This window comes from Paramormyrops kingsleyae, chromosome 8 (assembly GCF_048594095.1).
Source record: "Paramormyrops kingsleyae isolate MSU_618 chromosome 8, PKINGS_0.4, whole genome shotgun sequence".
Taxonomy (NCBI): domain Eukaryota; kingdom Metazoa; phylum Chordata; class Actinopteri; order Osteoglossiformes; family Mormyridae; genus Paramormyrops; species Paramormyrops kingsleyae.
The window spans coordinates 14,145,199-14,159,254 of record NC_132804.1 but is presented as its reverse complement, the minus strand read 5'-3'; the positions used below and the strand labels follow the sequence as shown (position 1 = coordinate 14,159,254).

At 40.3% G+C, this 14,056-nt stretch overlaps 1 protein-coding gene across 3 annotated transcripts; it reads left to right on the top strand.

Annotated features, from left to right (window-relative positions):
• The first annotated feature begins 931 nt into the window (after nt 1-931).
• On the top strand, nt 932-12,914 carry LOC111839812 (uncharacterized). Of its 3 annotated transcripts, XM_072715273.1 has the most exons (8): nt 932-1,035; nt 1,246-1,572; nt 1,698-1,808; nt 1,964-2,044; nt 10,457-10,534; nt 10,685-10,765; nt 11,632-11,741; nt 12,521-12,914. In XM_072715273.1, the coding sequence occupies exons 1-8, from the start codon at nt 999-1,001 to the stop codon at nt 12,698-12,700; spliced, it is 1,005 nt and encodes a 334-aa protein (XP_072571374.1). In that variant the 5' UTR covers nt 932-998; the 3' UTR covers nt 12,701-12,914. The 3 variants fall into 3 exon arrangements, with proteins under 3 accessions (XP_072571374.1, XP_072571375.1, XP_072571376.1); XM_072715274.1 differs by lacking the exon at nt 10,685-10,765 and having other exon boundaries at nt 943-1,572; XM_072715275.1 differs by lacking the exons at nt 10,457-10,534; nt 10,685-10,765; nt 11,632-11,741; nt 12,521-12,914 and adding exons at nt 4,588-4,698; nt 5,014-5,057; nt 5,439-5,823 and having other exon boundaries at nt 943-1,572.
• The last annotated feature ends 1,142 nt before the right edge of the window (nt 12,915-14,056 follow it).

The window sequence follows — 14,056 nt, the reverse complement described above, 5'->3', positions numbered from 1 at the left end:
TCTTTTAAAACCATTTTAATTTGTATCTGTGTTTCTCCAGCTCCTCCTGATACCATATTTTTAGTTTGCTTCTGCCGTTTTCCCCCTAGTGTTCCTTGCCCACCCAGGTTTTGAGGGCTGGTTATGTTTTGCTTGTCTGTCACAGTTTCTCTTTCTGTAACTGACAGGTTGGTGTGTGGCCCTGAGAATTAGATATGTGGTTGAAAGGTAACGGGTTCAAATCCTTTGATCAGCATAGTAATGTCTCTGTTCGGCCTCTAAGCCCAACTGCTCTGGAGACTAAATGAACCTGCATTATTAATTGTATTTCACTTTGTATAGAAGTGTCTGCTAACCAAAAAAATGTTGCCACCATGTATGTTGGATTTCTGCAAAATGAGGAAGTGACAACACTCTCATGTAGCTTAGGTCCAAAAACTTCTCAAGAGGTGTGAAATTTGGACATGATTACTATGTTAGTCAACTGGACAAATTCAGACACAGTGCTGTTAGGGTTTTTTAATCAATGTAAAAAGAAATGCATTCAAATTGAATATTTTGTTGACATCTTTTGTTATTAACTAGTCACTTGCAACTGATTGCCACAACAAATAACTGGAGAACCTGAAACAAGTTAGAATCTTTGGGATATTTTTGGAAAATATTCCCAAAACATCTTTCTATCAATGTCCTTTATCATTGTTGTGCTACTATTATTACAACTGGTCTATTTACCACTCTATTTTCAGATTAAATAAATATCTGTCACATTACATTTAGGATTGCTACTGATCCCTTCATTGTGGGCATATTGTTCTTACAGGAAAATTAGTTGCTGCTATGATAAAAGGTTTTTATAGGTTAATAACCTACTGTCAGCTACATTTCAATGCGGAAACTGACGCTTCGTACTGTCAGCGCTGTACTAATTACTGTATATCAAACGAAGGGATCCGCTCTGAACTCGCTTAGACTTTCCGGCGGCGTCGCTTCTATCGTTACGATCGAGTGAATTCAGGATGAAATCATTTTATCAGATATTTGTTTTCCTGTCATGTAAGTATACGTGTTCCATTAATGATTCACACAACTTATTCGTTTAAAATGTGGGCAAAGAGAGAATATCTTGTGTTGTTCTACTACAGTTCAATATGGTGTAACTGATGTAACATCTTTACGGTTTAATTTTTATTTGACATTCGAATGAATATTTAAGATCTTTCTATCATATGAAACCCAAGTTTCTCTTTTCTGTTTTTAACGGAGGGCTGCGGTTTGCACATGCGTCGAAGATCAAAGAAGTGCGGGGATATGTAGGAGGAAAAGTGGACATCGACTGTCCGTATTCAGCCGATTACTTACACTACGCCAAGTACTGGTGTCGCCATCCCTGTAACGATGTTCTTGTTAAATCTGAGAAGTCAGACACCTACATTTCCAAAGGAGGATTATCTCTGTACGACAATCCTAACGGACTGTCATTCAGTGTCACCATAAACAGACTGACTCTGGAGGATGCTGGGGTGTATTACTGTGGAATAGACAAATGGTGGAAAGACATATACACAGAAGTTCATGTCAAGGTCAGTGAAGGTATGTAATCTTTAAGTTATCTGGGATCTTATTTGAACTTACATTTATATTTGCTTGATTTAATGTAGTTATTATAATCTGCAACATATGCGCTGAACAGCCTAATTGTATTCGTCTAAACTCAGCTTTTCCAGCTACTACAGTTGTTCCCCAAACTGATCCAGCAATGAGGCTGTTAACTCTGCCGGACCGATCCATGCTGGTCACACAGCGCCAGGTCACTCAGCTCTCCACAGGTGCGTTACATGGCCACGGTGGGCTAGGGCCAGATGTCTTTTGCCTGATTTACTGTAAGTGAACAGCGTGTTCAGGTATCCTGGCTTAGACAGAACAGGTTGCTAGCCTTCCTGTTTTTTACAACTTCCTTTGAACCCATTTTGTGTGTCTTAAGATCCTGCTGCTGCCATCGTGATTAACCTACAGAGCGTTACTGTGGAGAAAGCCAACCATTCCACAGGCCATCTGTCCATGGGTGAGTAGGGGCTTTACCACATTTCCAGTTTGTTCATAGTACATTTCCCTTAGTGTTCCTTGCCTGAATGATGCCTATCCAGGTTTTTGGTGGGCTGGTAATGTTTTGTTTGTTTGTTACACTTTTTGTCCCTGTATTGCCAGATACTTCTGTCAATAAAGTTTTAACATTGTAATTGTGAGAGTTGCAAAATATGAAAGTTACAATTCAGTCATATGACTTAGTACAGGGCTGAACCGGGATTAAAATTCCACCCTGGACTTTGGGGTCCCCCACGGCTCCAAAATTTTGCAGAGTAGGAGGTCCCCACAATACATTTTGCTGTGCTGATGGTTAAATGCTCAGTATGCCAGGTGAGCAGGTGCCCAGCCCTGGATTAGTGGCTGAAGGTGTGAGACATGAGTATGGTGTTAGTCTCAGTAATCAATGCTGTTTTTATTCACACTGTAAAAATTCTTTAGGAACAAAAATAAGGTGGAAGATAGGCTTGCTGAAATTTGCCACTCTTGTAGGTTTATCCTCACTCACTGTTCATCATAGCCCTGACTGCTATTAGCTGGCTGAATCAGTTATGCATTGTACACAGTAACCACATATTGTGCAATTAAATTGTGTTATTTTATTCCTTAAGGTTTTCAAATGAATTACATGTGATAATGTGCAAATTTGACAACTTTAGTTAATATGCTTGTAAAAATAAGTTTAACAAGTCCTCTGATTAATCACTGGGACATCATTGAAGATCATTGAAGCGGGTTTTGCTAACACTCTTGGCTGTCTGTTGCACATGTGTACTGGAGGCAGAGTTTAGCTTAGAGAGTTTAGCTCAGCTTGCAGAAATGCGCTGTTAGAGTGGTAGTGGGGCCTATGAGGGCCCTGGTTTATGCACAGAGACTTCAGTTAAACATGCATCTATTAACTTCAGTGAAGTTGTTATAAAGTCTGTATTTTACTTAAGATAAACGTCCTAGCGACTAAATAATATGCCATGTTCTATTTTAATTTATGGTCATTTAGAGCGCGTCTAGTTTGACCACATCCTGTGTTTTAAGCTGTACAATGCATAAAGATGCCTTCTTCCTTTCTAGCAGCTATGATTTGATACTGTATTGAGGCTGAAGTAACTGCCTGTATACAGGGGTGAAAGTAGTTTTCATTTCTTGCCGGTACTACAATCTTTTAATCACTTTATCGTTTTATATCTCTCTTCAGTCGCTCCTGAAAAAAAACTTTAATATTTAAGAATGTTTTGAGTTTGAAGAGTCATTTATTATTTGCTGCAACCACCACTAAGAGCCCACGATCCGGGATCTGGCTAGAAAATCCAACGTCTCAGCGCACCAGTGATGCAAAAATTGATCCAATCACTAAAATATATATATATTTTTAATAATATTCGGGTCGCGGTCGGTCAGGTCGTTTGAAATAAAGATGCCAATTAAACAATTATATGATTTACACATTTTTTATAAAAGACAAAGACTTTATTGGCTGAATAACCGCGGAAGATGCAGCGCAAGCTCGAGACTTTAGAGAGGTGACGACTGGGGAGTTCCAAAAACGCACCGACAGAAAGAGCAAAGTAGACATTTGCAGACAATATTAAAAGCTATTGATCATAGTGCTGGCTTTGTCAACCTTTTAAAAAACAATTGGTACCTTTTAGCCTTCTTTTTAAGCCCAGGCCCTACTGTAATAAAATTTGTAGTGTGAAATCCTCATATAATGAATTCGAGCGTCCCTGCAGCGCACCCCTTCAAAGTAGCCTAACATGCGCGCATAGGAAACATTTAAGTCATGACAATAGTTTGTCTGACAGAAAACACCTGTGCAGCGCTCTTTGATGTCGGAATAAACACAAATCACCACAAAAGAGGAACACATTTTTATCGAGGGGATTCTTCACACCAAACGCCCTGCCAAAATCCGACAGAGCGCAAATAAAAGACCTGTCTGCAGCGGACGCGTGCAAGTGCACCACAAACTAATAGCTATTTCGAGTAGCCTAAACGCTATTCTCTTCATCGAATGCATGTCTCAAATTACTTTTTGTGGGTAGATGTGTTTTCAACTTAAACAGCGGACGTTACTCATTGTAAATGTGTTTTTTTAGACCGCATAGACCCTCTACTCTTACCAGTACTACGTACCGGCTGTAAATCTTATAACGGTACGTCGTACCGGAGCGTACAGGTGTTCTGACAAAACGTCCTACTTTATCAAAACATCCTACCGTAGTGCTAATCGATAGCCCTAACCCTAACTCTTACCCTAACCCCCCAAAAACCCCTAAAACTCTTACCTTAACCCTAACCCTAACCCCTAAACCCTAACCCTAATCCCAAAACGGTGGAACTGCACATGCGCAGAAAGGCTCGATAGCACGTCTCGATATGTACTGTAGGATGTTTTGTCAGAACACCCGGCTTACTTTCATCCCTGCCTGTATATTAAAGACAGAATGTGACTCCATTTTATCATTAGTATGTTTTGCTGGGGCAAAACATAATCTAATTAAACCAAACCTGACATTTTCTAAATAGACAAACCTGTTAGTAGCACAGTTTTGCTTGGATCAACCTTTGGGCTGCTGATGTGCTTCCTGCTGGTGTCACTGGCTTATCTTTCAAAACGATTAACGTCAAAGTCACAAGGTATGTTTCCAATCATGATCATTTATACACCATTTATTCTAAAGAGAATTCATACACTTTATAAGCTTGCTCTGTAATTCACTTAATGTGACTTTAGTGGTACTTACTCGGTTTGTTGTGTTGTTTTATACTCTAATAATTACTACTAACTGCTCATCTTAACATATTCTGACACTGAGTTTGCATTAGTGCACAATTTCATTTCAACAAAAGAATGAGATATTCCTTATACTTTTGACCACAGGGGGAATTTATTGAAAACATAATGAGACCAGTGGAGTTTTCTTTAGTATTAACAAACTTTTACATTTGTAGAATCAAATTCTTTGGATTTAGCTGTCCCTGTTCACAATGTACAGGTAAATCATTTTTATAAAATTTGATTAAAGGGGATATGTCAGTTTAATGTGAAATGTATTCCCTTTGAATATGTTTGAATAATTGAGTGTCACATTGGAACCATCCTGTATTTAGTCAATAGTAATTAGCTACTAGTTAACATCCTATGTTGGTTTGAGGTTCATTATAAACACTAATCTTCTCTTCTCTTCTCTTCTCTTCTCATACCCTGCCTACTCACACATTCTTAGAAACCTGTAAATGCCCCCCACTCACAGTCTAAGATTCCCTTACCTAGCTAATCCTATCCTTAGTTAGTCATATTCTTGAATTTTAAATGCCTGAGATACTCCTGCTTGATGCCCCTCTTCCCACACTAACAGTAATACTCTGTCATTCAGGACGGAGCGGACCGTGGCCATGTGTATGATGAAGTTGCACTGCATGACCCTGCTGATCTTCCCCAGATGGATTCTCCTGAAATCTACCACATGCTTTCATTCAGCAGTTCTCACCTAGAAATGACAGAAAACTCCCTCTACTCTCTTGTCGATTTCTGACTGGCTGCAGCAAATTAACCATTTCCAGGCCGCATGTGTGAGCTGCTGGCTATGTATTCTATTCTGTCTGCTCTGTGTGCCTTGGGGTAGCGTGTGCATGTGTACACACAACCACTAGAGGGCACTCTGTCCTAAAATCATAAACTTGGCAGAAAACTGATTTAACCAAACCAGTTATGTTTGATAACCTGATGTTTGATACCCTGAAAAAACACTTTGTTCTAGATGTTGTCTGCAGTCTTTGTGTTTCTTATTCTAATGCCTGATTTAGAAAATATGGCTTTGGCCTGTATACAACTGCCAACAAGCTAATCCAGATCACTGGATCAAGCTGATCTCTTCCCAGAACGATAGATGCATTCATATTTTCATGTCTTAACATAATATGATAATACTTTCATAAATAAAAATAATTTATTTATGGGTTATTTTTATTTTTCATTTAGCTATATGTGAATGAGGTGGTATGTCGCGCACTTCTGTGATGTCTTAACTGCATAATCAAAGTCATTCTCTATGACAAGATTACGGCTCTGGTCAAATGGTACGCTTTCCGGATTTTTCTTCAGTGTCCGAGATTGGATATAGGCTTCAAAGTTTATTGGGATTCTTAATTATTTCATATACTATTTGTAGTAAATCATCACCATGCCTTCCCAGGTCTTCGTAAAATTATTGTATTTTCTCCAATTTACATATTATAGCCAGCTGAGTGCGGAGTGGTGAGTATATTTTGGCTGCTCGGTCAGCACAGTTACAAGTAGTGAAGTGGAGAGTGAAGGCCGAATGACTGCAGAGCCAAATGAACTAGGTGAAGGTGAAGACTATCGGTACAGAACTAAACAATAAGAATATTGTGATATTAGTCACCTTTGTGCTGTTACGAGTGATTTAAAACTGAGATGCCCCCTGAAATTGTTTTTCTTTTTTTTTTTAAAGTACTTTAAGTTTTGTTTTTGTGTTAAATGCAATATACTCATATCGCATTAAAAAATCATATTTAATACCATCTTCTTATTCCATTGCGGCTCTTTGAAAATCATGGGTCAGACATTTAGGATAAAATGGTTCTTTGCTTTAAAAAGGTTGCTGACCTCTGGTCTAGGTGCTCCTGCCTTCCCTGGTCGCTGACACCATCCCAGACGGGGAGCCAGTGGGAAGTCAGGAGAGGCTTCAGGGCACGCCGTGGTAGGACAGACCGGCGGGCTGGCAGAGGTGGCTTCAGGGCACGCAGTGGTAGGACAGACCGGCGGGCTGGCGGAGGTGGCTTCAGGGCACGCTGTGGTAGGACAGACCGGTGGGCTGGCGGAGGTGGCTTCAGGGCACGCTGTGGTAGGACAGACCGGAGGGCTGGCAGAGGTGGCTTCAGGGCACGCTGTGGTAGGACAGTCCGGCGGGCTGGCGGAGGTGGCTTCAGGGCACGCTGTGGTAGGACAGTCCGGCGGGCTGGCGGAGGTGGCTTCAGGGCACGCTGTGGTAGGACAGACCGGCGGGCGGGCGGAGGTGGCTTCAGGGCACGCTGTGGTAGGACAGACCGGTGGGCTGGCGGAGGTGGCTTCAGGGCACGCTGTGGTAGGACAGTCCGGTGGGCTGGCGGAGGTGGCTTCAGGGCACGCTGTGGTAGGACAGCATGCTCTGCGGTCTTAGCGGGTTCTGGTATGAGGAACCATCTTGCTGGTGCTACAATATGCACTTTTAGGTTTTAACCCATACAATGCATGAAAACTGCCAAATGGATCCCAAATTTTGTTCACCTGCCCAAAGCAATTTTGACCCGCAAAATCAAATTCAAACCCATTCAGTTTATATGATGTAATGTTGATTTACACATGCACAGAAGCGCTTGGAAGCAGTTTTTGTCAGGTAGAAAAAATGGGTAGAACACTGGCCCTTCCTCATAATAACAGTCAGTAACAAGAACTAGTAATGATGGAGGTTGTGACCGCTCTGTTAGAGTTTTTCTTGATTTATTTGGCATATATCATGAAACATACTTAACATTCTAAACAGTTCATGCATATAGCAATGAAATTCTCTAAAGCAATTGAGTAAAACTGTAAGTGTGTCTTAGGAAAGGATATTGTAACAAAGAAATTAAATGTATTTTTGTTGTTGACTTAATTAAATGGGTGCCTTTAAATACTGGTGGAGTGGTGGCTCTTAGGCTAGGGATCTATGCCAGTAAATGGATGGTTGCTGATTCAAATCTCGTGAATGCCCAGAGTCATTCAATGCCATTGGGCCCTTGAGCAAAGCCCTTAACCTACAATTGCTCCATCCTGGGTGTGATATCAATCTACATCCAGCCCTATAAGAAGATCCTCCAATTTACAAAGGAAAAAAACTTGGGGGTTGGTGGCACAATTGACACTCCAACTGCCGGGAAAAACCTCATACTGGTCCGTTTGGACTAGTGTGGTGCTGAGGTATCACCCTTCACATGGTTGCACTCAGGTTCTCATCCCTGACATGGTTTGTCGTGTGGAAACACACTGTAATCAGTGCATGCTCCTTACCCTGAAATACTAAAAGCTACATTTCAATCCGGAAACTGATGCTTCATACTGTCAGCGACAGCTTCAACTCTTCTGGGAAGGCTGTCTACAAGGTTTAGGAGTGTTTATGGGAATTTTTGACCATTCATCAAGGAGAGCATTTTTGAGTTCAAGGACTGATGTTGGATGAGAAGGTCTGGCTCGCAGTCTCCACTCTAATTCATCCCAAAGGTGTTCGATTGGGTTGAATTCAGGGCTCTGTGCAGGCCAGTAAAGTTCCTCCACACCAGACTCACTCATCCATGTCCTTATGGACCTTGCTTTGTGCACTGGTGCATAGTCATATTGGAACAGGAAGGGGCCATCCCCAAACTGTTCCCACAAAGCTGGGAGCATGAAGTTGTCCAAAATGGCTTTGAATGCTGCAGCATTAAGAGTTCCTTTCACTGGAACTAAGGGGCCAAGCCCAACCCCTGAAAAACAACCCCCCTCCACCAAACTTTACACTTGGCACAATGCAGTCAGGCAAGTACCATTCTCCTGGCAACTGCCAAACCCAGACTCGTCCATTGGATTGCCAGGCAGAGAAGCATGATTCGTCACTCCAGAGAACAGGTTTTCACTGCTCTAGAGTCCAGTGGCAGCGTGCTTTACACCACGGCATCCAACACTTTGCATTGCACTTGGTGATATAAGGCTTGGATTCCCATTCCATGACATTCACTGTTCTTGAGCTAATCTGAAGGCCACACAAACTTTGGAGGTCTGTCACTATTGACTCTGCAGACAGTTGGCGACTTCTGCACACTGTGCTCCTCAGCATGTGTTGCCTCCGCTCTGTGATTTTACGCAGCCTACCATTTCATGGGAGTTGTGGTGTTCCCAATTGCTTCCACTTTGTTATAATACCACTAACTATTGACTGTGGATTATTTAGTAGCGAGGAAATGTCACGAATGGACCAATTGCACAGATGGCATCCTATCACAGTACCATGCTTGAATTCACTGATCTCCTGAGAGAAACCCATTCTTTTGCAAATGTTTGTAGAATCAGTCTGCATGCCTAGGGGCTTGATTTTATACACCTGTGGCTATGGTGGTGATTGAACACCTGAATTCAATGATTTGGAGGGGTGTCCCAATACTTTTGGCAATCTAATGTATTTCATCTGATTTTTTTCACTTGCTCTTTTGTGCTTCTTACACAAATGGTGCCCTATGTCGCCTATAGGGGGGACCAGCCCTGCCTCATAATGACAGTCCGTAGCAGAAACTAATGATGGTGGAGGTCACTGCCACCCTGTTAAAATGTATCTAAGGAGAAGGTATTGTAACACAAAGCCAAATAAATGAATGTCTTTTTGTTATTGACTTCATTAAATGGGCGCCTTCGAATACTATTTTTCTCAAACTGTCATTTTCTCCTGGGGTTTCACATAATTATTAAAAAGACAAAACAACTTAAACTTCTAGACCTACCTAAAAAACACTTAATAGGCTACTGTAAGCTACATTTCAATCCGGAAACTGACACTTCGACTTTCCGCCAGTGTCGCTTCTATCATTACCATCGAGTGAATTCAGGATGAAATTATTTTATCAGATTTTTGTTTTCCTGCCAGGTAAGTATACGTGTTTCATCAATGGTTCACATGGCTTATTCGTTTAAAACGTTAAAATGTGGACAGAATGTACGCGAATATGGATAAATATCTTGAATTGTTCTACTACAGTTCTGTGTAGTGTAAATGACTGTTTACTGTTTAATTTATATTTGAAATTGGAAATAACATTTCAGATATTTCTATCATATATGAAACCAGAGTTTCTCTTTTCTGTTTTTAATTAACGGAGGGCTGCGGTTTGCACTGGCGTCGAAGATCATTGAAGTGCGGGGATATGTACTGTAGGAGGACAAGTGGACATCGACTGTCCGTATCCAGCCGATTACTTGCACGTTTACAAGTACTGGTGTCGCCATCCCTGTAACGATGCGGATGTTCTTTTTAAATCTAAGAAGTCAGACACCTTCATTTCCAAAAGAAGAGTTTCTCTGTACGACAATAATAACGGATCGACGGTCATTCAGGGTCACCATAAACAAGCTGACTCTGAAAGATGCTGGGGTGTAAATTACTGCGGTATAGAAAATGGTTTAAAGACATATACACAGAAGATCATGTCAGTGTCAGTAAAGCTATGTAATCTTTAAGTCATCTGAAATCTTCTTACATTTGTATTTGCTTGATTTAATGTGACTGTCATAATGTAGTTGTTATAATCTGCACCATATGCACTGAACAGCGTTATTGTTTTTGTCTAAACTCAGCTTCCCCAACTTCTACTGTTGCTCCCCAAACAGGTCCAGCAACGAGGCTGTTAACTCTGCCGGACCGATCCATGCTGGTCACACAGCGCCATGTCACTCAGCTCTCCACAGGTGCGTTACATGGCCACGGTGGGCTAGGGCCAGATGTCTTTTGCCTGATTTAAGTGAACAGCGTGTTCGGATATCCTGGCTTAGACAGAACAGGTTGCTAGCCATCCTATTTTTTACAACTTCCTTTGAACCCATTTTGTGTGTCTTAAGATCCTACTGCTACTATCGTGACTAACCTACAGAATGTTACTGCGGAGAAAGCCAACCATTCCACAGGCCATCTGTCCATGGGTGCGTAGGGGCTTTACCACATTTCCAGTTTGTTCATAGCACTTTTCCCTTAGTGTTCCTTGCCTGAATGATGCCTATCCAGATTTTGGGTGGGTTGGTAGTGTTTTGTTTTTGTTACCCTTTTTCTTCCTGCACTGCCAGTTACCTCTGTAAAGAATGTTTTAATTCTGTGACCGTCAGATAGTCGCAAAATATGAAAGTGGCAGTGAGTGTTGTTAGCTGGCTGAATCAGTTACACATTGTACACAGTACCCAAACACTGTGATTAAATTGTATTTTATTCTTCAAGGTTTGCAAATTAATTACATGTGATAATGTGTGAATTTGACAAGTTTAGTGTCTATGTTCTTAAAAGGACAAGTTAAACAAGACCTCTGCTATGTAAGTCACTGGGATATCATTGAAGATCATTGAAGCGGGTTTTGCTAACTCTGCAGTGGACTGTCTGTTGCACATGTATTCTGGAGGCAGAGTTTAGCTTAGAGAGTTTAGCTCAGCTTACAGAAATGCACCGTTACAGAGAGGTAGTGGGGCCCATGATGGCCCTGGTTTATGCACTGAGACGTCAGTTAAACATGCATCTATTAACATTAGAGAAGTTCTTATAATTGCTGTATTTTATTTAAGATAAACATCCTAGTGACAAAATCAAACGCCATGTTGCCTTTTTAATTTATAGTAATTTACAGCTTGTCTGGTGTGACCACTTCCTGTAGGTTAAGCTGTACAATGCATAAAGATACCTTCTTCCTTTCTAGCTGTTATAATATGAAATAGCATTGAAGCTATAGTAACTGCCCCTGTGTTAAAGATAGAATGTGAGTCTCTTTTATCCTTAGTGTGGTTTGCTGTCATTTTCTAAATAGACAAACTTGGTAGTAACACAGCTCTGCTTGGATCAACCTTTGGGCTGCTGATGTGTTTCCTGCTGGTGTCACTGGCTTATCTTTCAAAACGATTAACGTCAAAGTCAAAGGTATGTTTCCAATTGCGATAAATTATACACAATCTAATCTAATCTAATCTAATCTAATCTAATCTAATCTAATCAGTAGTGATACACTTTATACCTTACACTGTATATTTGCTTAATGTGGCTTTAGTAGCGTTTTCTAGTTTTGTTGAGGAGTGTTTTAATCATTTATACTTTATATTTTAGCAATTAATAGGAAAGTATAGTCCTACTGCTAACATATTCTGACACTGAGTATGCATTTGTGCGCAGTTTCATACTCAACAAAAGAATAAGATCCAATAAACTTTTTTTGATTCCAGTAGGAACTTCTTGAAAAAAAAAATAGCACAAATGAAGTCCTCCTTAAACGTTAACATACTTATAAATTTGTAGAATTACATCCTTTGGATTTAGCTGTCCCTGTTTACAATGTACAGGTAAATCATTTTATAAAATTTGATTAATTGGGATATGTCAGTTTAATATGAAATGTATTCTTATTTTGTATTTATATTTGAATAATTGAGGGGCATGTCATTTGTTGTTATTTACAGACAAGAACTGAACACTACTTAACATCCTATGCTGGTTAGAGTTTCATTCTAAACACAGCCTCACTTGTGTTTCTATTTGTCTCACATATTCTTAGAAACCTGTAAATGCCCCCCAACACTGGTCTAAGATTCAATAACCTAGCTGATCCTATCCTGAGTTAATCATATTCTTGAATTTAAAATACTTGAGGATACTCCTGCTCGATGCCTCTCTTCCCACACTAACTGTAATCCTCTGTCATTCAGGACGGAGTGGACCTTGGCCGTGTGTATGATGATATAACATTTGTATTGTACAAACCTGCTGATCCTCCCCAGAAGGATTCTCCTGAAATCTACAACATGCTTTCATTTGCCGTTTCTCACCTAGAAATGACAAACACTCTCTACTCTCATGTGGATTCTCCAGTGGTTGCAACAAATTAATCATTTTGTGGCTGCATGTATGAGCTGCTGGCTACTGTATTCTGTCTCTTCTATGTGTTCCTTGTGGTTGTGTTTGTATGCATGTGTACATGCGAGCACTAGAGGGCACTCTGTCTTACAATCAAAAACTCAGTGGAAAACTGCTTTGGCGGCTGTGTGATAGTCTGTTTGATAACCTGATGTTTGATACCCTGAATAAACACTTTGTTTTAGATGTTGTCTGCAGTCTTTGTGTTTATTATTCCAATGCCAGGTTTAGGAAATATCACTTTTGGGTTACATAACTACAATCAACGAGCTAATCCAGATTTGAAGAGGCCTTGACCACCACAGGCCAGAGAACATGTAATCGTATATTTGGTTTGCCAGACATCCTTCCACTGAGGATTTTACTTAGAATTTCATCCCAATGAAAATGATTTAGCTACAGTATTTTGTTTGTTTTTTTGCATATATACTTATATAATAATTAGGTCATATTGATACTTTTATAATCATTCTGATAATTTTTGTAATGTCTTTGTCTCTTTCACAAAGATTTCAGCTTTAGACTTTGCTCCTCACTATCTGTAAGAACATGCCACCTTCTCTCCATTTCTTCTTGGAGTAAAGGAGGCTGGTGCCAGAGGCATGTTGTCCAATGTCATTCTTTAAAGGACACTGGCTTGGTATAGTTCCTCAGTCACTGTCTCTGGTGGCATCTCCTGGACATTGTCATTTGAGCTTGTTAGTGCTGCAGCTCTGTTGTAGCTTTTGGATTGTCATGTGCAGATTACTCTGGTCTATTGAGTAGTCTTAGACCACTTACACATACATATATACAGTAAGTGCAAGTAATCCTGATTCAAATCACTGATTGTTTTGCTGTATTTTGTATTCAGTAAATCTTCTCCCTCATTCAAAAGACTTCAAATGCAGACGCAATCGTTTTTATGATGTTTTTTTTATTTCATTTGGACCAACAGATGCACAGATCAGTTTGGAAAAGAAACACTTAAACAAATCTCCGATGTCTCTGTCGTTCATCTTTTCATTGGGATTTAGAATCACCTCAGAGAAATTTCAAGTTGAAAACAGACATTAAATAACAATAGCATTACCGACATAAAAAGAAATACTTCCCTTTAAGCAATCATTTTGTAACGTTACTACAGTACATTATTTAGAACTCAAACATTCATTGGCAGAGGGTGTAGTTTTTTCATACATCCAACATAATAAACAATAACTGTAAAAATAAACTTTTAAAATTGTTACGAACCCCAGTCTAGGGTTGGGGCGTAACAGAGTGAAAGGGGAATGGGGATAAGGGAAATACAGGGTGTGGTGCACAAGGGAACACACGTGGACAAAGGG